The following is a 25,484-nucleotide window of genomic DNA, read 5'->3' on the forward strand; positions in this document are numbered from 1 at the left end:
TCTCTAAAGAGTATCAATAAAACAGGGGCCAATAATACCGTAATCATTCTCCAAAATACATTTACCATTACCTCTCAATTACAAATGTTAATAGAGAAGAGGTGCAGGACTGACAGAGGCAATAAACCACCCGACCCCATCCAAACATGGATATGGCTAATGTACTGGTATTTATAATCAAAGCAACAAGACCACTATCGAGAACTGGCTCAGGATGTTTAAAAACCGTTCACCTTCCCGATTACATCATCTTATTTAACAGCCCTTTTGTTTTTTCACTCCACTTAACAAATGAACAACAGCATATCACAAATCAATAGAAAACACCAAACTACAAACAGAACTAGCTCACCCTCAATTTAAGTAGAAAACTTATAAAAACTGTCTAACAATTTGGGAATACGCTTAAGGGCCAATAAAAGAGTTTAAAACATTATGTTTAGGTTTTATGTCCTATAGACTTAAATAGATCTCTTCCCCTAGGATAAATAATTGAGTACATGTAATTATTTTTCCCCTTCCTCAAAAACTATTGACCATTCCTTCTCTTCCTAACCATAAAATCGTCCTCACATCCAAGTCCCGCCCATTTAGGCTGATTATAGAAAACAACTGTAACATGTTGAAGAGAGATGTAATTCTGAATAAAAGCAAAAGATGTGTCAAGGAAGAGGGACCATAATAACTCTTACAATGAATAGACAGATCTTTAAAATGAAGGCAATAAAATCTACATATTTACTAAACAACTACCATGTTCCAGTAAGAGTTAAGGTTATCGAAGTACAAAAACACCTTGCTTTATGCAACAAAAATATTCTCGAAAAAATTCTCAGTAAGTCATGGTTGAAACATACTGAGATAACTATTTAGAGGAACCCTAAGAAAGAACTGTTTTGTATTCAACTACTCCTCCACACAACTATTTTATATATTCATAATTTACACATAACAAATGTTCTTAAGGTAGGATCTCTTGGTAATAGTTGTAATTTTTTAAAGTCCATTTTTATATAGATTTTAAAAGTAAAATATTAAAATCAGGTAAAATACTGAAATGGGGTGGCACCTGAGTGGCTCAGATGTTAAGCGTCTGCCTTCAGATTAGGTCAGGATCCCAGTGTCCTGGGATTGAGCACTACACAGGGCTCCCTGCCCAGCAGGAAGCCTGCTTCTCCCTCTCCCAGTCTTTCTGCTTGTATTTCCTCTCTCACTGTCCATCAAATAAATAAATAAAATCTTTTTTAAAAAAACAGAAATGGGGCAGGTAGGGGCAGGGGGAGAAAGATTACTCCTGGTCACATTTTTTTCGCATCACATTTTTTCACAGCTGAGCAATACCACAGGCCTAACAATATCTAGAGAAATTAATTAAATCAAATAGTGGCTTTTTTTCATAAAATCTTTTCTAAACAACCTGAGACAGAGATAAGTTGCTGAAGCTTAACACTTTATAAGTAAACTTGGTATTTATTTAATTTACAAAAGATGAGAAAATAATTCTCTTGAAAACTGTATACACTGTTAGCTCTGTTAACAAAATTTATATTCATATGTCTTAGACCAAAAAAATCCGCATGACTTTTCTTGTCCACATCTATACTTTGGTACATCAGATCATTCTCAAAACTGAATTCATAAAACCTGCCTATTTTAGATTTACTTACCCCAGCAAGACATTTTTCCAGTGTATCCAATATAATCAACTGAGAGAGATATAAATTTTTTTCGGCAGCTTCTCCAAATATTCTCTATAAGAAAAGATATTCAGAACAGTAAAGGTTGGCTATTACTCTCTACTGAATCAACACACATCTAAAAAGTCAGGGACTACAGATTAGGAAAAAAAAAAAAACCCCAAGTCTTCCATTTTATCTCCCAGATTAGACTATATTTAAATCTGTTATTTCTGATTTTATCGTCATGCGCACACGAAATAAATTCCCAGGCAAACAAAAATGTTGGTATTTATTATAGTCTATCATTAGCCTTATAAAGTAAAAGAAAGTAACTTTGGTTTATACTTTAAAAATATATAGGATTTAAAAAATGAAACAAGATGGGATCGGGAGGCATACAAACAATACGAGACTCTTATCTCACAAAACAAACTGAGGTTACCGGGGGTGGGGGGTAGGGAGATGGTGGTTGGGTTATGGACATTGGGCGGGGGGGGGGGGGTGTATGTGGTATGGTGAGTGCCGTGAAGTGTGTACACCTGGCGATTCACAGACCTGTATCCCTGGGGCTAATAATATATATGTTAATAAAAAATTAAAAAAAAACTTGAAAGAAAAAATATACATATATAGGATTTAGATATACATACAGATCTTAACCAGAATCTTGCATTGAACATTTAACCACACTTCAATGCCACAAAATAATCAAAATCTCAATTCTTACAGCAACAAAATACTATAAAACCAAATACAGTGAATTTAAGGCATTTGCTATTCACCAACAAGGAACTATGGTTTCCACAATTAAGTTTACTCAATAAGCCTAAATGAATGCCAATTATCACAGTACTGCTTTTGTTTTTATTTTGAAAAGAAGGTTCCAGGGGCACCTGTGTGGCTCAGTGGGTTAAGCTGCTGCCTTCGGCTCAGGTCATGATCTCAGGGTCCTGGGATCGAGTCCCACATCAGGCTCTCTGCTCAGCGGAGAGCCTGCTTCCTCCTCTCTCTCTCTCTGCCTGCCTCTCTGCCTACTTGTGATCTCTCTCTGTCAAATAAATAAATAAAATCTTAAAAAAAAAAAGAAAAGAAAAGAAGGTTCCAATATTAAAATATTTTCACCTAACTAGGAACACAGCCACATATTTATAAAAGCAAAATCCTATCACCATGCCCCACACATTGTGCAACAAAAGAGTATCACAAAATCTTACATGTATTTCTGTAAAGCACTTTAAATATTCATAAAAGGTCCTGCTTTTTTCAGAAAAATCTAAATTTTTTTTCTATAAAGAAAAAACTTCTTTGCATGGCAAATGTTTGCCCAGACCTCCAGTTTATCAATTTTCTAAGTTTGGGACATTGCCTAATGAAGATTTTAAAAAGAAAACACACTTAAGATGTGACTGTAAAAATAAGACTGATTCGCACAATGTACAACCAGACGTCAGTCTCATAGCTTAATACAAACAATATAAACTGTGGTTAGAAGTGCTAAAGACAGAAAAAGCAGTTCGGAATTAATCAAGAAATATCCAGATCAGCTGTTTTGAATTGAGTTTGAAGTAGATTTTGGATAGGGACTGACAGAGGAAGGAATCCCCTGAGAGAGTCGGGACAAATGAGATGTTCAAAGGTTCATAGAAAGAACAGCTGGGATAACCTGAAGTCTAGGGAATGTAAATAGGTTTTATAAAACAGGAAAAGAGGCAACTGTGAGCTTTTGACCATGGAATTACTTGCTGAAATTGCTATTTGAGGAAAATCATTTCAACAATGGGATCTCTAACTACTATAGAATCTGTCACAGGTTATAGGAAGAAGGAAATAAAACAGCATCTTCATAAAAGCAATCTCACATTTTAACACTACAAGGTCTTATTTTATTTATTGTCTAAGTACTTAGGACTAGGACAATCTAGTAAGTAAATATTCAAAGCAGCAGCTAAGGAAAAGATTTTAATAGATTACTATGTTACCAATTTATATATGACCTGAAATCTGTATAAAATCCTAATTCCAAAAAAATAAAAAGAAAAGATAGGGTCGCAAATAAGATAAGTATCTAACAGAAAAAAATCAAAAACTAAAATGAAAGTTAAAGGTTACCTGTGCTCATTCACAAAATACAATGAGTGTTTAAAGGGCGAAAGATTTATACGATCTGAAGAGAAACCAGAGCATTCCAATGAGTGTTTATATCCAGAGTCCACAGAAAAGGACTTTCCATACTCCAAAATATGCTGTTGTAAGTCTTTAAATCAGAAAGAAACCAAAACAAATTCCCCCACAAAACAATGACCCAATACTCACCATATTGTTAACATTCTTTAAGATAGTGGTGAGGCCGCTGATAACCAAAGAAAACTTGTATTTGGAAATATTAATAAGACATTCCTTGTTGTGTTCGGTACTGACTTTGGTATGCGTGTTCTGCTGTCCTGTTTTTATTGGAAGCTAAGGGAAAAAGAAAATGTTAGTTTATACATGAAAACGACTAAAAAGAACTATTTCTCACTGAAACTCATGAGATTTTAGGAAAATTTTTATCCGCCACGGTGACCTATGTTTGTATCCAAAGCTCCAATTTTCAATAGAAATTAGCATTTACAGCAAATCTAAAACTCTTGAAATTTCAATTTTTGCAGATTTCTTTCTCAAAGTCGTAAACCTCTACCTATCTACAAAATTAACTTTACCCAGTATTACATAAGAGATGATGACTCACAGAAATAGAGCTATTTCCTTGTAGCTAAAAATTATTTCAGAGGATGCCTGCAATAAAATGCATACAATCTTTTCCCTGACACATTGAACTCCAGCATTAAAAGAACAGACCAAGAACATCTATGCCCCAGACCTCTAATAAATAATGGCAGATAACTGTGTCTTTTTCAGAAATGAGAGTAAGCTATATAACCTAGAATAAACACAGTAAGACTAACTCAGGTAAGATGACCACCCTCAGGTACACAGTTGAGGGAGGAACAGAACAACAGACAGGTAAGTTTCATGGGGAAAAAAAATATCTTTTAAGGGGACCACATTTACATTTATCTGAGAATGAGTTAAGTCGCACTGCCAAGAAGTTCATCTCTGCTCTGTTCAAAAGTAGCATTTTGTATTGAAAGCATTAGGAATGTATCCACTGTTTAAATATTAGATCCTGCTAATGCTAACAGAGAAGACTTGTGAGGTTTTTGTTTTTTTAAATACTTATTTATTTACTCAGAGAAAGCAAGTGAGAGAGAAAGAGAGAAGGAAAGAATAAGAGCCAGGGGAGGGGTAGAAGGAGATCCCCACTGAGCAGGAAGCCGGATGTGGGGCTTGATCCCAAGACCCTGAGACCATGACCTGAGCCAAAGGCAGATATTCAACTGACTGAGCCACCCAGGCGTCCTCAGCATTTTGATTTTTAAAATGGTGCAACTAAAAGTGGAAAGAGACCAAGTAGCATGCCCAAGTTTGTCTAGTCAGTTAATAATAGATCACTGATTTGATAATAAATACTGAATAAAAGAGGGGAAGCATTTTTAGGGCTTAACAGGAGGTACAGAATTACATGTTAGTTTTAAAGGTTACAGAAGGAAAAATCCTGAAAGGTGTAAGAAAGGAGAATTTTAAAAGGCAGTGGCTGCAATATAGCTTGTAAATCTCCCCAGCTCTCTTTGTAATGGTTAATTTTATGTGTTAACTTGACTGGATCATAGGATGTACAGGTATTTGGCCAAACATTATTTCTGAGTGTATTTCTGAGGGTGCTTCCAGATGCAATTAGTATGTGAATAATTGAATTCAGTCAAACAGCGGACAACGCACCCCACAAAGCCCAAAACACAAGCAAATAGGAACAAACCACTTCGAGCTATAAAACTGGTGGGTATAAGCATCTCTGCAAGAGAAACCAGAGGGAAGTAGAAGGTCTGATGGATCTGAGGAAAAACCCAAAATTCTATTCCATTCTCAATCAAAAGTACAACAGGCCATCTTTAGAACATTAGCTGACCAAAAAAACATTAGCTGAAACATAGGATTTTTTTTTTTTTTTTTTGGTTTTTGGTTTTTTGTATATTGCAATTTGCTCATGAGTACAAAAGGTCTACCATAATGGCCTGAGAAGAGAGCACACTTTTTAAACAAACCATCATTATCTAACAGAAGTTTCTGCAGTGATATACTGTATCAACAATGCTCAATACAGCAGCCATGTGTGCTATTAAGCACTTGTTACACGGCTAATGTAAATGAGGAATCAAATGTTAACTTCTATTTAATTTACTCACATTTAACTTTAAGTAGCTATTGGACACCATTGGGCAGCACAGTTCTAAACTAACCAGGTGAAGAAGAACCCTTTTAGGATGAAGCCTACATTGAGAAGAAATTGATGAGATTCACTCCAAACTGACAACAGGGACAACTGGGGACAAAGAACCAAGGTCCAGATAAAAGTGGTAAAGAGGAAGAAAGCTAAAGGAGCTCAGAAAGGATGAGATGATGGGTTTGTTCAATTTCATGAAATAGAAGAGCTCTAGATCCATGAAGAGAAAAAGCTATCCTGGCTCACATTTCCCCTCCACCAATTCAGGAAAACTATTTTCAAATATATAAATGAGCAACAGCAGGGGCACCTGGGTGGCTCAGTCAATTAAGTAACTGATTCTTGATTTCAGCTCAGGTCATGATCATGGGATTGAGCCCCATATGGGCTCAACTCTGGGCTTGGAGCCTGCTTCAGTTTTCTCTCCCTCTCTCTTTGCCCCTCCCCCCACCCCACCCCCCAAAAAAGAGCAATAGCAAAGAATGTGGTCAAATCACATGTGAAGCTACCATGGGAAAAAAAAATAAGAAAAAAAATAACATTGCAACAGAAAATGAAAAGTGTGTCCAAAAGTCATGTTCCAAGCAGGTCCTTCTGTTGAGGAAAAGAGGAAACCATCAGAGATAAGGATTGACACTGAGGGCTGAACTGACAAAACTGCAGACATGAGGGGGCCTCAAATGCATAACTAGTGGAAAAGGCTTAAAAGTTAAGCCAAACTTCTGAAAAAGCAGAATTTCAAAGTCTCACAGCCTCGGGAAGACAAAATGATTAGAGTTCAGTACCTGCCAGTGGAAGGAACCTAGTAAATAAACCCCATTTTTAACTAGAAGCTCCAGAGGGCTACATCCCACAGAAAACAGGGGAGAACTGCAGCAACTGGAGCACTTTTTTTTTTTTTAGTTTATTTATTTATTTAAATAATCTCTACACCCAACGTGCGGCTCAAACCCAGAACCCTTAGATCAAGAATTGCCAGCTCTTCTGACTGAGCCACTCAGGTGCCCAAGCAACTACAACTCTTAAACGCTACTAGTAGGAATGTACATCAGTAATTGTTTTGAAAAATGTCTGACATTGTCACTAAAACAGAATATATATATACATTCTCAGCGATTTCACTAGGTATACATCCAACAGATCTATGTACATATATCCACTGAAATATATGTGCAAAAATGTTTATAACAGCATGTTAATAAACCGAAAACACTCCAATAGTCTATGGATAGCAGAAATGGTTTTAAAAAGCAATATATTCAAAGAAAAATTATACAGCTATAAAAATAAATGGCTTACAACTCTTAAGCTTAATCTCACAAATATGAGTGAAAAGCTGGAACAAAATATCACTTACTGTACAATTATGCTACATAAATTCCAAAGACATGAGAAATTCAAACCAGGATAGTAAAGACCCTTGGAAAGAACAGGTAATGACTAGAAGGGAATGCAGGAGGAAAGACTCTAGCACCTTATGGTTACATTGGTGTGTTTACTCTGTCAACATTTATTAAGCTGTATATTTACATATATTTGTGCATCCTTCTATATGTTTAAGTTGACAAAGTTTGTAAATATATGTATTCAACTCCATGAGTTCATAGTGATACTATAAAACTAAAACAAATTTTGCAACAAATGAAACCCAAATCAAGGAGAAGCAAAGTAGTAATGAAGATAAGCACCCTTAGTGGACACAAAGGAATTACACACTGGCACTGCCCAGCTCCCCTTCATGGAAGAACTTGTTGCCTTAATTGCTAGAAGTATTCAGTCAGTCCTTCAGGGATTGCCTCACCTGCAGAGAATGACCCTAACCAAGGTCAAAGCCTTCCTGGGCAGCCCACACCCAGCAACCAACTAAAACGGCAATATAAAGGCCTACACACCTATGCCTAATTCTGGGCAACTCAGAATGGCCAATTCTGGCACCAGAGCTCCTAAAAGGGGTTAGCCAAATCTAACACTGGACCTGCACTGCACCATGAATTCAGCATCTGCCCAATACTCCCTCCTCCCACGTGCTAATCCCAAAGGAACACCTTAATGAACATCCTGCCCCAGGCTTCCAGGGCAGCTGGCTACAGATGCTAAGAAGGGGTTTTAAAGCTGGCAATGGAGGAAAAATAGTAACTACAAAAGCAATGAAACTAAAATACCAAAATCTTTGTTCTCTGGAAAAAAGATAACACAGCCAATAGAAGCTAATAAGTATGAAAGCCAAAGGTCTCTCTGGAAGCATATAAAGACGGTCTCCTCTCTTGTAAAAGGACAGAGGGGGCGTCTGGGTGGCTCAGTGGGTTGAAACCTCTGCCTTCGGCTCGGGTCATGATCCCACGGTCCTGGGATCGGGCCCCGCGTCCCTCTCTCTCTGCCTGTTTCTCTGCCTACTTGTGATCTCCATCTGTCAAATAAATAAATAAAATCTTTAAAAAAAAGGAGGAGGACAGAGAAACCCACGGACCAGAACCAACACTTAATTATCAGAGTTGCTGGGCTTCAAAGGTTAAATTCCCTAAAAGGCACATCTGCTATGCCAAGACCAGAGACCTGAGGGGAAAGAGTAAGACAAATATAATGGAAATAAGTGGTCTGTGGGCCCAAAAATCTATTTCCAAGGTCCCCTAAATCCTGTCTACCATAGTGGCCCATTACTGCTTACTAAGTAGTGGCACTCCCAAACTTGTTTGAAGACAATTCAAAGACTTCTCCCCTGAAAGACAACAGATGTTCCTCTTAGGATTTGCCACCACCTCCTCTACTAGCCAAAGGGGTAAGAGAGAATTTTCTGAGTGTTGAAACTTCTTATATCTTGACCATGTTGATGGTTACATGAATACGTACCATTTAAATGTCAAAACTCAGAATTAAATGGTATAAATTCAAAAGAGAGTGTTGTAACATTAGGATGTTAAATGTAATCCCCATGGTAACCACAAACAAAATAGCTGTAGAATACACAAAAAAGACATGAAAAAAGTATTTAAACATTCACTGCAAAAAATAAATGAAGACAATAATGCAGAAAAAGAGACCAAAAAAAAAAAAAACCTATGGGGTATAGGGGAACCAACAGCACAATGATAGCAGTAAATTCTTATCTGTAACTATCTTAAATGTGAATGGATTAAACTCTCCAATTAGAAAACAGACATTGGCAGAATAAATAAAAACACATGACCCAACCACACACTGCCCATAGGAGACTCACTTGAGATCTAAAGACACAAACAGGCTGAAAGTCAAAGGGTGGAAAAACGTACTTCATGCAAATAGTAACCAAAGAGAGTGGGGGTAACTATACAAATTATCAGACAAAACAAAGTTTAAATCAAAACAAGTTACAAGGACCTTCCCCTCTCTTCCTCTGCACTGCCTGCAGAGGTGGCAGCCATCTCCTCTTACGCATCATGGCCGCCCTCAGACCACTGGTGAAGCCCAAGATCGTTAAAAAGAGGACCAAGAAGCTCATCCAGCAGCAGTCAGACTGATATGTCAAAATTAAGCGCAACTGGTGAAAACCAGGCATTGACAATAGGACGCACAGAATATTCAAGGGCCAGATCTTGATGCCCAACATTGGTTATGGGAGCACTAAGAAAACAAAGCACATGCTGTCCAATGGCTTCAGAATTTCCTAGTTCACAATGTCAAAGAGCCTAAAGTGCTGCTGATATGCAACAAATCCTACTATGAAGAGATTGCTCACAATGTCTCCTCCCAGAACTGCAGAGCCACTGTGGAAAAAGCAGCCAAGCTGGCCATCAGAGTCACCAATCCCAATGCCAGGCTGCACAGCCAAGAAAATGAATAGACAATGTATGTGAACGTAATATTTGTTAATAAAACCACAAAGCTACCAAAAAAAAAAAGTTATGAGACAAAGAAGGACATTATATATTAATAAAAGGTTCAGTACAGCAAGGAGGCATAATATTTAGACCATCAAAATATAAGGAAAAACTGACAGAATTAAAGGGTAAATTACTTCTACAATAATAGTTGTGGAGACTTCAATACCCCACTCAAAATAATGGAGAAAACAGATGACTTGGGGACATCTGACCAGTGGTTCAGTCAGTTGGGTCTGCCTTTGGCTCAGGTCATGGGCACAGGGTCCTGGGATTGAGCCCCAAGCCCCTGCTTCTCCCTCCCTCTCTGCCCCTCCCCATTGCTTGTGCTCTCTCTCTCCCCAATAAATAAAATCTCAAAAAGGAAAAAAATAGATGACTTAAACTACAATAAGCCAACTAGGCCCAACAAATATCACAGAACGTCCTACCAAACAAAAGAATACACATTCTTCTCAAGTACATATGGGACATTTTCCAGGATGACCACAAGCAGGTCAAAAAATTACATATAAATAGTTTTTGAAAGATAGATACCATACAACATATCTTCTCTGACTACAATGGAATGAAGCTGGAAATTAGAAAAAAAGCTGGAAACTTGAAAATTCACAGAACTGTGGAAATTAAACAATATGCTTTTTTAAATTCCAGTATAATTAACATTGTGTTATATTAGTTTCAGGTGTACCATATACTGATTCAACAATTCTATACATTATTCAGTGCTCATCATGGTAAGTGCTCTTAATCTTCACCCATTTCACCCAGCCCCCCACCTCCCCTCTGGGAGAACAAACCATCAGTTTGTTCTCTGTATTTAAAAGCCTGCTTTGGGTTTGTCATTTTTTTTCTTTGTTCATTTGTTTTGTTTTTTAAATTCCACACATGACTGAAATCATATGGTATCTCTTTCTCTGACCAACTTATTTCACTAAACATTATACCCTCCAGCTCCATCCATGTTGTTGCAAATTGCAAGACTTCATTCTTTTTAATGGCTGAGTATATCCATGGGGGGTGTGCGTGTGTGTGCGCGCGTGCATAGCACTACTTTATCCATTCATCTATCAATGGACATTTAGGTTGCTTCCATATCTTGACTAATATAAATAATGCTGCAATAAACACAAGGCACATATACCTTTCCAAATTAGTGTTTGTTTTCTTTGTGTAAATATCCAGGAGTGTAATTATTGGATCACATGGAAATTCTATTTTCAACTTTTTGAGAAACCTCCAAACTGTTTTCCATAGTGGCTATACCAGTTTGCATTCCCACGAACAGTACAGGAGGATTCCTTTCTCTCCACATCCTCATCAATACTTATTGCTTCTTGTGTTGTTGATTTTAGCCATTTTGACAGGTGTCAGATGATATCTCATTGTGGCTTTAATTTTCATTTCCCTGATGGTAAGTAATGTTGAACATCTTTTCATGTGTCTGTAGGCAACCTATAGATCTTCTTTAGAAAAGTGTCTGTTCATGTCTTCTGCCCATTTTTAACTGGATTATTTTAAACAATATACTTTTAAACAACCACTATTTCAAGAAGAAATCACAAGAAAAATCAGAAAATACCAACAAATGGAAGTACATACAATATGTCAAAACTTGTGGGATGCAGTGAAAGCAGTGCTGAGGGGTAGGTTTATAACTATAAACACTTAACATTAAAAAACAAGGAAGATTCCAAATCAACAATCTAACTTAACAACATAAAGAACTAGAAGAACAACAAGTGAAATCCAAATCTGAAGGAAAGGTAACAATATGAGAGCAGAGATAAAATAAGAATAGCAAAATGGAAAAAATCAATGAAACCAAAAGTTGGTCTTTCAAAAATATCAACACAACTGATAAACCTTTGGCTAAATGGACTAAGAAAAAAAGGAAGACGACTCAGGTTAGCTGCACCTGGGTGGCTCAGGTGGTTGAGCATCCAACTCCTGATTTCTGCGCAGGTCATGAGCTCAGGGTTGTGAGAATGAACCCTGTGTTTGGCTCTGCACTCAGTGGGGAGTCTGCTTCTCTCTTTCACTCTCTGCCCCTCCCCCTGCTTGTGCTTTCACTCTCTCTCTAAAAATGAGTAATTAAAAAAAAAAAAAACTCAAATTACTAAAATCAAAAAGTGGATACATTCTATAGGATATAGTTCTACAGGAATAAAAAAAAAAGGATTTTAAACAGTGTTATGAACAACTATATGCCAAAAAAACCTGAATAAACTTAAATGAAATGGATAAATTCCTAGAAACACAAAACCTACCAAGGCTAAATCACAAAGAAATAGAAAATCTGAATAGACTTGGAGGCAGGCTGAATCAGTGACCAAAATCTCTCAACGAAGACCTGAACCTAATCATTTCACCAGTGAATTCTACCAAACATTTAACGAAGAACTGATCCTAATCCCTAAACTTTTCAAAACAACAACAACAACAACAAAAACAAAACTTGGAGAAGAAAATGCTTCCTAACTTATTTCTGAGGCCAGCATAACCCTAACACCAAAGCCAAAGAAAGGAGAATATTACACACTGATTATTATAAATAGTGATGCAAAAATCTGCAACAAAGTGTACCAAAATTCTGCAACATAGTAAAAAATCATACACCAAGACTAAATGGTATTTATTCTTAAAATGCAAGAATGGGTCAACATATGAAAGACCAATGAAATTTGCTACATCAACAAAATGAAGGGAAAAGACCAAAGGTTTATCTCAACTGATGCAGAAAAAGCATATGACAAAATCCAAACACCATCTCATGATAAAAAAAACTCAACAAAGAAAAGGAATAGAAGGAAGCTACCTCAGCATAGTAAAATCCATATATGAAAAACCCACAGCAGACATGATACTCAATGGGGAAAGACTGAAAGCTTTTTTCCCCCTAGAAGAAGAACAAGGCAGGATGCCCATTTTCACCACTTGTATTTAACACAGTACTCAAAGTTCCAGCCAGAGCAATAGGCAAGAAAAAAATAAAAGGCATTCATATTGTAAAGTAAAATTATCTGTTCTAAGACAACATGATCTTATATGTAGAAAACTCTAAAGATTCCACCAAAAAACAGCTGTGAGAACTGATAAAGGAAATCATCATAGTAGCAGGATAAAAAAAAGCCAACACACAAAAATCAGTTGCATTTTATTTGTTTTCAGGGTTTTTTTAAGATTTTATTTATTTGAGAGAGAGAGAGAATGAGAGAGGGAGCATGAGAGGAAGAAAGAGGGAGAAAGAGGGAGAAGAAGACTCCCTGATGAGCAGGGAGCCCAATGCACGACTGATCCCGGGACTCCAGGATTATGACCGGAGCCTAAGACAGTTGCTTAACCAACTGAAACACCTAGGCATCCTCAGCTGCATTTTAGACACTAAGGAAAGCAAAGTAGGAAAAAATTCCACTTATAATAGCATCAGAAAGAATAAAACATTTAAAAATAAATTTAACCGAGGACATGAAACTTATATACCGAAAACTACAAAACACTGCTCAAAGAAACAAAAGACAATATAAATAAACAGAAATATATCCTATGTTCATGGATTAGAAGACTTAATATTCTTAAAATGTCAATACTACTCCACAGTGACCTACGGATTCAATGCAGTCCCTATCAAAATCCCAATGACATATTTGGAGAAATAAAAGAACCCACCCTAAATTCATATGGAATCTCAAAAGGCCATGACTAACTGAAACAACCTTGAAAAAGATGAACAAAGTTGGAAGACATACACTTCCTGATTTGAAAACCTACTACAAAGTTACAGTAATCAAAACATTGTGGTACTGGCATTAAGACAGATATACAGACCAATGAAATTGGTCTATTCTATTCCTTTGGTCTGTATGTCTGTCTTAATGCCCTCACATACATGGTCAAATAATTTTTGACAAGGGTGCCAAGACCACTCAACGTGGAAAGTACAGTCTTTTAAAATTTTACTTTATTTATTTATTTGAGAGAGAGAGAGAGAGAGCATGAGAGATCACAAGCAGAAGAGAGGGGCAAAGGGAAAAGTAGATTACCCACCAAGCAGGAAGCCAGCCAGACATGGGGCATGGCATGATCCCAGGACCCAAACCATGACCCAAGCCAAAGGCAGAAGCCCAACCAACTAAGCCACCTAGGTGCCCCAAGGACAGTCTTTTCAAACAAATGGACACTGGAAAAACTGGGTAACCACATGCAAAGGAATGAAATTGGACCCTTACCTAACACCATACACCAAAACTACCTCAAAATCGATCAAGGAAGACGGAAGATGGAAGACCTAAAGCAATAAAACCCTTCGAAGAGGAGCACCTGGGTGGCTCATTCATTGAGCATCTGACTCTTGATCTCAGCTCAGGTCTTGATCCCAGGGTCATGAGTTCAGGCCCTGCACTGGACTCCGCACTAGGTGTAGAGCCTACTTAAAAAAAAAAAAAAAAAAAATCCTTCAAAGAGAACACAGGGCAAATACTTCATCACATTGCATTTGCTAATGATTTATCGGATATGATACCAAAGATATAGGTAACAAAAGAAAAAAAAACAAATTGGACTGCAAGAAAATTTTAAAATTTTGTGCATCAGAAGACACTATCCACAGAGTAAAAAGGCAACCCACAGAATGGGAAAAAAATATTTGCAAATCCTATATCTGGTAAGAGATTAAGATCTAGAATATATAGAGAACCCCTAAAACTAAGTAACAACAACAACAACAAAAAAAAACAATTCAAAAATGGGCATAGAACTTGAATAGTCATTCCAAAGATGATGTATATTAATGGCTAATAAACACATGAAAAGATGTTCAACATCACTAAACATTAAGGAAATGCAAATCAAAACTACAATGAGATACACTAACACACAACCATTTGTATGATTATTATAAAAAAAAAAAACAGAAAAACAAGAAGTATTGGTAAGGATGTAGAGAAATGGACCCCTTGTGCACTATTGGTGAGAATGTAAAAATGGGGGGAGGGAGCACTGACTGGGTGGCTCAGTCGTTAAGCATCTGCCTTTGGCTCAGGTCATGATCTCAGGGTCCTGGGATCGAGCCCCACATCAGGCTCCCTGCTCAGCGGGGAGTCTGCTTCTCTCTCTCCCCTCTTCCTACTCTTGCATGCATGTGCTCTTTCTCTGTCTCTCTCTCTCTCTAACACAAACTATTTTTTTAAAAAGAATGTAAAAATGGGAAAGCCAACACTATAGAAGTACCTCTGAAACATTTAGAACAGAATCACCACATGATCCAGCAATTCCACTTCTGGAACCTAACCAGTTGACTCTGAGGTAATCATATATATACAAATATATATATATATATAAATTGAAAGCAGGGTTCAAAGGCATATTTGCACAACCACATTCACAGCAGCACTGATAATAACTAAAACATGGAAGCACCCCAGTGCCCATTAACAGATAAATGGATAAGCAAAATGTGGTATATACCTATGATGGAATAAGGGGGTAAGATTATTCTTAAGGGAGGAGATTATTCTGCAATATGCCATAACATGGATATACCTTGAAGACATTATGTTGAGTTAAATAAGCCAGTCACAAAAAGACAAACACTATATAATGCCACTTACATGAATTACTTAGGGTACTCAAAATCAAAAGAACGCATAATGGTGGTTGCCAGAAGTAAAGAAGGTGGAGAATGAGAAATTATTTTTTAACATGTACAGAGTTTCAGTTTTACAAGACAAAGAGTTATGAGTATGGATGGAGTAATGATTGCACAGCAATGTTAATGTATTTAATACCACTGAACATATACTTAAAAATGGTTAAAATGATAGGGGTGCCTGGGTGGCTGAGTTTATTAAGCATCTGCCTTCAGCTCAGGTCCTGATCCCAGGGTCCTGAGATCGAGTCCCACGTCAGGCACCCTGCTCAGCGGGAAGCCTGCTTCTCCTCCCCGCCCCCCTCCCCCGGCCACTCATGTGTTCTCTTGCTCGCTCCCTCTCTCAAATAAATAAATAAAATTCTTAAAAAATAGAAAAATTTTTCAAAATGGTTATGATAAACTTTATATTATGTATATTTTACCACAATAAAAACAACCTGAGTGCACTCTTAAAAGGGTGAATGTTACTGTATACATTAATTTCTTAAAATCTGAGATCAAAGGATTCTGACAAAGCACTTACTTAATATTTACCATGTGCCAGATAGCAATGTAGGTGTTGAACATAAAGATGAATAAATGTAACCTCCAGGTACCACTAATTCTGAAAATCTCTAATCTCACTTCTCTTCTCCCTGAATAAAGGTAGCGCCTCTTGGGCAATCTTACATATTCACTGACTATCCTGCTGATGACAAACGACTCTGATGAGTGCTGATGGCTAAAACAGCCCCAGACTATACACACCCTGTAGAACCCTCCCCTTTGACAGAGAAGGACTTTCAAATATAATGCAATCTCCCTCTCATCATTGTTATATTTTATGGCAAAAGATACTATGCAGATGCAATTAGGATACCTAACCAGCTGACTCTGAGATAATCAAAAGGCAGATTATCCCGGATGAGCCTGCCCTAACCAGGTGAGCGTAAGAGTCCTAAAGCAGCAAAAATGGTTTTTGTTGTCCTTGAAGAAGCAAACTACCATGCTGTGGGTGAAATGGCCACATGGCAAGGAACAGAAAGCAGCCTCTAGGAGCTGAGGCCTCAGTCTCCCAACTATAAGGACCTAAATTTCCACTAACAACCAGTGCACTTGGAAGAAGACCCCAAGCCTCAGGTGAGATTGCAGCCCTGACCAACATCTTCATTTCAGCTTGATGAGAACTGAGCAGAGAACTCAGCTAACCAATACCCAGATTCCTGACCCACAGAAACTGTGAGATAATAATCTTGTTTTGTTTTAAGCCAGTATGCTTGTAGTAGTCTATTACATGAAATAGAAAACAAACACAAGTACCAAATCTGTATCTTCAAATGTGTTTTTCAAATGCCTATTTGGCATCTCCATACAGGTATCTTGTAGTTATTTCAAACTCAGTGTTCTAATATTTAATTTATAATCTTCCTATCATGTTTCCTATCTTAAGAACAGCACCAAAATATACCCAGTTTCTCATATCTAAGATCTGACAGTCATCTTTGATACCTCCTTTATTCTCTTCCTTTCATCCTCCTTTAGTCAGATTGATAAAAATGAAAATAACTAGGCATGCACAACTCAGTTCTACCCTTTCTTACCTGGGAATAGGCATGCCACAGAGTATAAGAATTTTCGTCTGTGTCAGTCAACATGCAAAGAGTTGATCAGGAACCTAGCCCTGCAGAAGGGAGTGACCAACACTGACTGGGTGAGTAGGTCTACCCAACTCTGAAACTTAGATTTAGTTACTAAGCCCATTTGGGTCTCCAACTTCACAATGATCAGGAAATATATATTTTTTTTTCTATGTTTTTCTATATATTTATAAATATAGAAATCATTAATAAAATATTTCATACATGTAAAATAAATCAACATAGACATACATATGTACTGTTATGTTTGTGTTCATTCTATCAATATATTTTTATATTTCTATAAATTTATTTATGAATATTTCTATTTACATTTTAATATTTATATTTTCATATATATTTTGCCTCCATCTTTATCGTTTTATTTTCAACTTGTTCAGAAACACATGGTAGGGCGCCAGAAAATACATTCAGGCCCCCAAACTCCCCAAAACAGCACTAAAATTCATGTAGAAGAAAAATTAGGGGGAAGTAAAGGACCAAGATTTTAACAGATAACATGGTCAGAGAAAGCTCTCTGGCAATGTGACACTGAGCAGAGACCTAAATAAAGGAAGAATGGGAAGACCCATGCAAAGATCTGAAGAAGAGCATTCAAAGCAGTAGTGGCAGGTAAAATGGATCTGACATTGGAATAGACATAAAAAGTTCAAAGCCTAGCAAAGAGTCTATTGTGGCTAAACCAAAGAAAATAAAAGATGAAAATGTAGGGGATGAGGTCAAAGAGAGAAGCAGGAAGGGTTCAGATCATGGAAAGCCTTATGGGCCATTTTAAGAGCTCTGAATCTGAGTTCGATAATGTGGCATATTATATTTTCCAAATATGGTCACAGTATCTCTCATCCCAAATGCAACAGGACTTTGTCACTCCCACACCAAGAAGTGGAATCTATTTTTCCATTTCCTTGCATCTAGGCAGGCCTCATAATGGTTCTGACCAATAAAATATGGCAGAAAGGACACTGTGCCAATTCCAGGCACAGCCCTTAATTGGTCTGACCATTTTTCTTTCCCTCCTCCTGGAAGGCAGCTGCCATGTAAAAAGTAGTTACTTGGAGACCACCATGCTATGAGAAGCACAAGCCACATGGAAAGATGCTGAAGAATGAGATGCCAGGGAGGCCTGGGTGGTTCAGTTGGTTAAGCAGCTGCCTTCGGCTCAGGTCATGATCCCAGCATGCTGGGATCGAGTCCCACATCAGGCTCCTTGCTCGGCGGGGAGCCTGCTTCTCCCTCTGCCTCTGCCTGCCACTGTGTCTGCCTATGCTCGCTCTCTCCCTCTCTCTCTCTCTCTCTCTGATAAATAAATAAAATCTTTAAAAAAAAAATAAAAAAGAATGAGATGCCATGTGGAGAGAGAAGCCAAGAAGCCCTGGGATGCGAGCCATGTGACTGAAGAGGTCATACTGGAAAGGATGCTCCAGCTCCAGCTCCAGCCACCCCAGCCAACGCCATGTGGAAAAGAGCTGAACCTGTCACAGATTCCTGACTAGCAAAAGTGTGAGCAAAATAAACAGACTGTTTTAAGCTACAAAGCTCTGGTATAGCTTGTTATGCAGTAATAGATAACAAAAAGAGATGGGAAGAAGATACTGAAGGGATGTAAACAAGGGAGTAACATAATCTGATTCATGTTTTTTTTTTTTTTTTTAAGAGCTTTCTTGTGCTTAGAAGACAGTGTAGGCAAGAGAAGATGGTAGTTTAAATTAGGCTAGTAAGGTGGAGGAGAAATAGTGAGCTGATATTATAACAGATTTGGAAGATGGGGATGCTTATTTAAAATGGCAAGCTTAGTGGCTCAGTTGGTTAAGCATCTGCCTTCAGCTCAGGTCAGGATCCAAGGGTCCTAAAATCAAGGCTCCCTGCTCAGCAGGGAGTCTGTTTATCCCTCTTTCTCTCTCCCTCTGCCTCTCCCTCTGCTCGTGCTCTCTATCTCCCATAAATAAATAAAATCTTTAAAAATAAACAAGATAAAATGACAAGCTTATTCTGAAGTTCATCTGAAGGAATAAATTTGTGAGACACCAAAGAAAGTTTTGAGAAATAAGAACGAGAGGCACTTGGGTGGCTCGGTCATTAAGAGTCTGCCTTTGGCTCAGATCATGATCTCAGAGTCCTGGGCTGGAGCCCCAGGTTAAACTCCCCACTCGGTGGGGAGTCTGCTTCTCCTTCTCCCACTCGTCCTGCTGGTGTTCCCTTTCTCGCTGTGTCTCTTTCTGTCAAATAAATAAATAAAATCTTTAAAAAAGAATAAACTCACTGTAACAAAAAAAAAAAAAAAGCACATACTGGGGCGCCTGGGTGGCTCAGTGGGTTAAAGCCTCTGCCTTAGGCTCAGGTCATGATCCCAGGGTCCTGGGATCAAGCCCCGCATCGGGCTCTCTGCTCAGAAGGGAGCCTGCTTCCCCTTCTCTCTGCCTGCCTCTCTGCCTACTTGTGATTTCCCTCTCTGTCAAATAAATAAATAAAAAATCTTCAAAAAAAAAGAAAGAAACTTAAAAAAAAAAAAGCACATACTAATTATAGTCATAGAACAGATACTAGAATGACTAGAATGTACATAGGAATTTAATATGATAAATATAATACTTCAAATCAGTATTAAAGAATGAGTTCAGGGCGCCTGGGTGGCTCAGTGGGTTAAGCCGCTGCCTTCGGCTCAGGTCATGATCTCAGGGTCCTGGGATCGAGTCCAGCACCGGGCTCTCTGCTCAGCAGGGAGCCTGCTTCCTCCTCTCTCTCTCTGCCTGCCTCTCTGCCTACTTGTGATCTTTCTCTGTCAAATAAATAATAAATAAAATCTTTAAAAAAAAAAAAAAGAATGAGTTCATCAGTAAATCATTACCAACTCAAGGATTCATCTGAAAAAAAATAACTCATACCAAATTTTAAAGTACATTGGGGCACCTTAGATGGCTCAGTCAGCTGAGTGACTCTGTTTTGGCTCAGGTCATTATCTCAGGGTCCTGGGATCAAGTTCAGCACTGGGCTTCGTGCTCACTGGGAAGTCTGCTTAAGATCCTCTCTCTCTACCTCTCCCCTTGCTCGTGCTCTCTCAAATAAGTAAATAAATAAATCTTTTAAATAAATAAAAGTATGTATGTGTACACATATGATTAAGAACCTCTGGTAAAGAAAAGAAAGTTACAAAACTATTAGGAAAAATACTGAAGATAATTGTACAATACTGGGGAAATTTTTCTAAGCAAGACAAAATCCAAAAAATACTAATATATTTGCCTACATAAAAATATTTAAATGCTGCATTAAAAAGAAATGACAAAGAAAAAACACAAGTAACAAACAGAAAGTAAAAAGAATGTGCAACAACGAGGGCCCAAAAAGTTTACATAACTAATGTAAAGCGTTATCATATATACTAATAAGACTACTCCATGGAGAAACTGTCAAAGAAATAGGAAGTAATTTATAGAAGATGAATGATCGATAAATATATGAAAATATGTTTTCATTAATAATTTTAAAAGTGTAAAAGAAAATCAGACCATTTGGGGACTCTACATTTTTCCAAAGTAACACCAAGTACTATTAGAACACATAATAAGAAAATGACTATGCATGGGGTAGGTATTAAATAAAAACAAAAACAAAAATTTGAACACAGTAATAAAAAATACATTCAGAGGTAAGAATGAGAGGATTTTTTTCCTTTTCTTTTACTTTTATTAGTTTCTCTTATTTTCAATTGGCACATATTACTTTCCCAAATGGGAAAAAGTAAGTTAAAACTATTTTTTAAACACTTCATGCTACCTTAAATAAATCTTTGGATAGATATTATGGCAGAAATTTAAAGGGTCTAAACTACATGAAAAAGAATCACCTTTTAATAATGATCCATATTAACAAACTGTTAGCAAGTTAAGATACAAGATTTCAACAAATAAGATTTAGCAAGAAAAAGGCATAACATTAAGCAAAGCATTGTGAACAATGGATAATTTGTTTCTAGCAGCACTCAGAAAAATTCTTCAAAAGGTCACAGGCTAGAATTTTTGCCTCTGTGTACATTTAAACCAGTTTCTAAAAGGCCCCTCACACCATGATGGGTGAGGGATGACGTTAAGATTCACTTAATATAAGTTTTCCAAAATAAGTCAATCAGAGAAAGACAATTATCATCTGATCTCACAGATATGAGGAATTTGAGAAACAAAACAGAGGATCATAGGGGAAAAGAGGGGAAAAATGAAACAAGATATAACTAGGGAGGGAGACAAACCATAAGAGACTCTTAATCTCAGAAAACAAACTGAGAATTGCTGAAGGAGAGGGGGTTGGGAGGATTGGGATGCTGGGGGATGGACAGTGGAAAGGGGTTGTGTGCTATGTGCTATGGTGAGTGCTGTGAATTGTGTAAGACTGATGAATCACAGACCTGTACTCCTGAAACAAATAATACAATATGCATTAATTTAAAAAATTCACTTAATACAAGTTTTCACCTAAATGAGAGAAAAAACACAAAGAAAAACATCACACTGTGCAAAGAACGAGAAAAAATATTAGGGAAAAAAAGACCCATAAGATCTAGATACCAAGTAACAAACATAAATCAAAAAAACGTATAAACTTTCAAACTGACATATAACGTATAAACTTTACTGACATATTTCCTGAAGTAATCGCCACACCATTGGTATGTAATTTGACTTTACATGGCACCTAATGAACTTTAAAAATGTTAAGTATTACATTCATTTTCACAGGCTATAATTATCACATCAAACTGATGATTACAAAGATATTATACCTTTGACAAGGCTAAGTGAAAAAGGTAAGCCAACTTAAAGTTGTAAAGTGAGGTAAATGATACAGTATGTGGCTAAAATGACAGTACATGAAGGATTAAAGTTAGGGAAATACTGTGATAACATTCTGACATGTAAAAACCAAGCTCATAAAGCAGATGAATAAATAACCAACTGTTGCTACTGTTTTTAATATAGACGCTATAAAGACTGGGGGCAAGGAGATTAGCATGGATCCAAACCAGTTTTCCCGAGAAGTGAATTCCAACATCACCCTCCCCTAAACACTCCTTGCTTTTAATTTCTTCCCTTCCTACTATGCTGAACTTACAGATTACCCAAGTTTTTCCATATACAGAAGTCCCCGATTCACAAATAAAGAACCTATTTATACCAAAAGTCCCAACCACTCACGAAGCTCCAAAAGCAGATCCCCAAAAGCCCTTTCCAGTGTCTCCAGATATCAACCACCACAACAGGGGAAGATTTGTTCCTGTCAAACATAAACTTGGATCACATTGTTACCATAAAAAATGCTAGCTCTTCACCTTCTCCTCCTCTCCCTTCCCTTCAGTATAGTAATTCAGTGCAAAAGCCATTGGGAGGGGCAGAGCAAGGTAGACATCTGTGTGTTTTGGGGCAGAAGGGGACATAGGAGTCAGAGCAGAGTGAATAAGGCACTCATATGGAGGAAAGGCAGCATGAGCAGGGTGAAAAGGCTGTACAGATGCGAAAAGCAGCCCAACAAAGTGTCAGAACCAGAATAAGATAAAGAAACGACTCCATGGAGAGAGTAGCCAGGCACAGGATATCTGAATCCAAGCATGGCAAGAAAGGTACACATGTAGGAGAGCAGACCACATAGGGTGTCAGAGTCCAAATAGTATAAGGAGGTATAAGGAGGGTGTCCATAATGAGGACAGTCCAGAACTGGATGTCAAAGTCAAGACATTGGGGCCCAGTAGAGGGTGTTGGGCTATCCTGGACTTCTGCGTGATGGGAAGGGGGATGTTCTAGCACAGAGTCAGAGCAGGGTGGGAAGGATAGAGAATGGAAGCAGCAGAGGGTAGAGAATGAGCCTGTACAAAGCAGAAGGAAATCCACCCAGGGTCGGGGTAGTATTTCAGGGATAACAAAGGATATTATAGAAAGCAGAATAAGGAGGGCACCTGTTGCACTTAGGAGCAAGTGGTAGTGGTAAATGACAGTGATGCAAGATCAGTTACATAAAAGGGGATTTATCAAATAAGTAAACATTAAGAATAAAGGAGAGCCAGGTTTCTTTCTGTCCAAAAAGTTACAAATAAAGAAAGGGAAAAAAGCATAAAGAACCCTCTGGTGTTAAACAAAGATTAGAGGTTGTGTAAACACAATTTTCAATAAAGAGAGATACAAAAATAAATACTAGTCAAAATATTGTACACATACAGAGAGATGGATAGGAACACATAATTCCGTTCCCCATTTCACTCCATTGAGAAAACTCAGAAACAATGACAACTCCACAGTAATGAGTACACCTAGCCATCAGATCTTGGTTTCTAAACACCACTCTCCTTTAAAAAGAACCAGGGCTCCTCAGAGAAATAACTGATTCCAGTCCTGAAACACAAGGAAAGTTCTGAGAAGCCTGGAACATTCTGTTATGCCAGAAAGAAAAGACATGCTCAAAGAATAATGAAGCTATGTCAAAAGGACACAGAGGCTAGACTGAAGGAGTTCTCACCAGCCAAATTATGGAACAACTTGAGCATGAAAACAAATAATGATAAAGCAGATTATCATCCATTGAATAAGAGAAACAATTAGTCTGTACTCACAGGAATACTTGAATAAACTGAAAGCTTGATGCAGAATGGGATACTTACATAGCCTCTACGCACCCCCATACAATGTGTGTGTTTATAAAGGGAAAAGAGTAACCTAACAATGGAGAAGCCTGGCTCATCATCTTAATCAAGCAATCAAAATTAGCATCATTGGTAATGAAATAATCTAAATTGTGCCATCTTATAGGATATAATAAGAACATAGCATTGCATCTGAAATATTCCTATCAAATATACATAACATAAATGTAATCAGGAGGACACGTTAAACAAACCCAAACTGAGAAATAATCTACAAATCTACAAAACAGATGATACAGTCTTCAAAACTGTTAGGGTTACTGGGGCACCTGGCTGGCTCATTCTCCTGAGTATATAACTCTTGATCTTGGGATCATGAGTTCGAGCCTCACACTGAGCATAGAGATTACTTAAAAAAAAAAAAAAAAAAAAAATCAAGTGCCAGGGTTATTAAAGTCAAAGAAATACATACTGTTGCAGAATAAAAGTGACAAGAGACCTGACAAACTTAATGTGATTCTGGACTGGATCCTTTTGATATAAAGGGCGTCCTTGGGACAACTTGTGAAAATTGAATGGGGGCTGAAAATGAGATGATAGCAGTAACATACCAATTTTAATTTCCTGGTTTTGATAGGTGTATTGTAGGTAATGAAAACACATTTTAATATGCAGGAAAGACAGTGAAGTATTCAGAGGTGACAAGGCATCATATCAGCAACTTTACACTCAAATGGTTCAGGAAAAACATTCTTTGTGCTTTACTGCAGCTTTTCTAAAAGTTTATGATTTCTTCAAGAATTAAAGAAATATTTAAAAATTCTGGTTGACTTCTAATTCAATCAACATTTGTTAAACAGGTTTTGTATAGAAGGTAGGAAGAAAACCTAGAACTATTTACAGCAGTAATTCTGTAAGGAGAAAAATTACCCAAGTTCTACACAAACTTACAAAGTGAATTAAGTATCAGCATATAACTGATTCATTGATTGGGGGTTGTTGGTGATATTTCAGCTTTCCAAAATATGATACTACAAAATAATTTTGTTCCTAAATTCAAACAAAAGTCTCCTGGTTTTTAGTTTATGGAGAAGGTCTATCTCTGTTCTCTATCCTTAAATGCTAAAAACCAGCAATCATTTATTCTTTAATATAACTTTAATGTAACACCTAACTAATGACAACCACATATAAGTAAAATCAAATATACTTACAAATAACACTTTAATTTACCTTATTCACTTTTCCTTGAAGACTTAAAACCATGGTGGTATCACAATAAATGTAATAGTATCATACACTTTATTACAAAAGACTGAGATTTATAATCTAACAGGATCTACAATATGTAAGTATCTAACCCCATTTTCTGTTAGGTTGAAAGTACTATCTCATGAAAACCCTGAGCTCTTATTTTTTCTTTTAATAAATCTGGGAAATAGAAAAAGGACAAGGACGGGAAAGTAGATAAGGCAAGGAGAAAAGACTATCAAAAATGCCAAACTAACAAGCTCAGAAATGTGGGATATGTCAGTTCCAACAGAAACAACATTACAAATATTAATCAAGTCCTACTTTAAATGAGAAAAAGCTGATACCACTGATGAAGTGTGGCACAGTCTCCAAGATGGCTCCCAATGACCCATATTTCCTGATATTCACAGCTCCCCACGAGGATTGGTCATCCTAACTACTAGAATGTGGCAGAAATAATAATATAT

General features: G+C 37.3%; 1 protein-coding gene and 1 pseudogene across 7 annotated transcripts in view; one reads left to right on the forward strand and one right to left on the reverse strand.

Annotated features, from left to right (window-relative positions):
- Positions 1-25,484, reverse strand: part of NF1 (neurofibromin 1) — a 258,675-nt gene that overhangs the window by 200,467 nt on the left and 32,724 nt on the right. For all 7 annotated transcript variants that reach the window (XM_045070006.1, XM_045070004.1, XM_045070003.1 and 4 more), the window contains exons 2-3: positions 3,993-4,136; positions 1,668-1,751 (exon numbers count right to left, since the gene is read on the reverse strand). In XM_045070006.1, the coding sequence (XP_044925941.1) occupies positions 1,668-1,751; positions 3,993-4,136 (228 nt within the window). The remainder of the gene's footprint in view (positions 1-1,667; positions 1,752-3,992; positions 4,137-25,484) is intronic.
- LOC101674300 lies at positions 9,414-9,817 on the forward strand (annotated as a pseudogene).

This window comes from Mustela putorius, unplaced genomic scaffold (assembly GCF_011764305.1).
Source record: "Mustela putorius furo isolate JIRA1106 unplaced genomic scaffold, ASM1176430v1.1 tig00003962_pilon_pilon_pilon, whole genome shotgun sequence".
Lineage (NCBI taxonomy): Eukaryota > Metazoa > Chordata > Mammalia > Carnivora > Mustelidae > Mustela > Mustela putorius.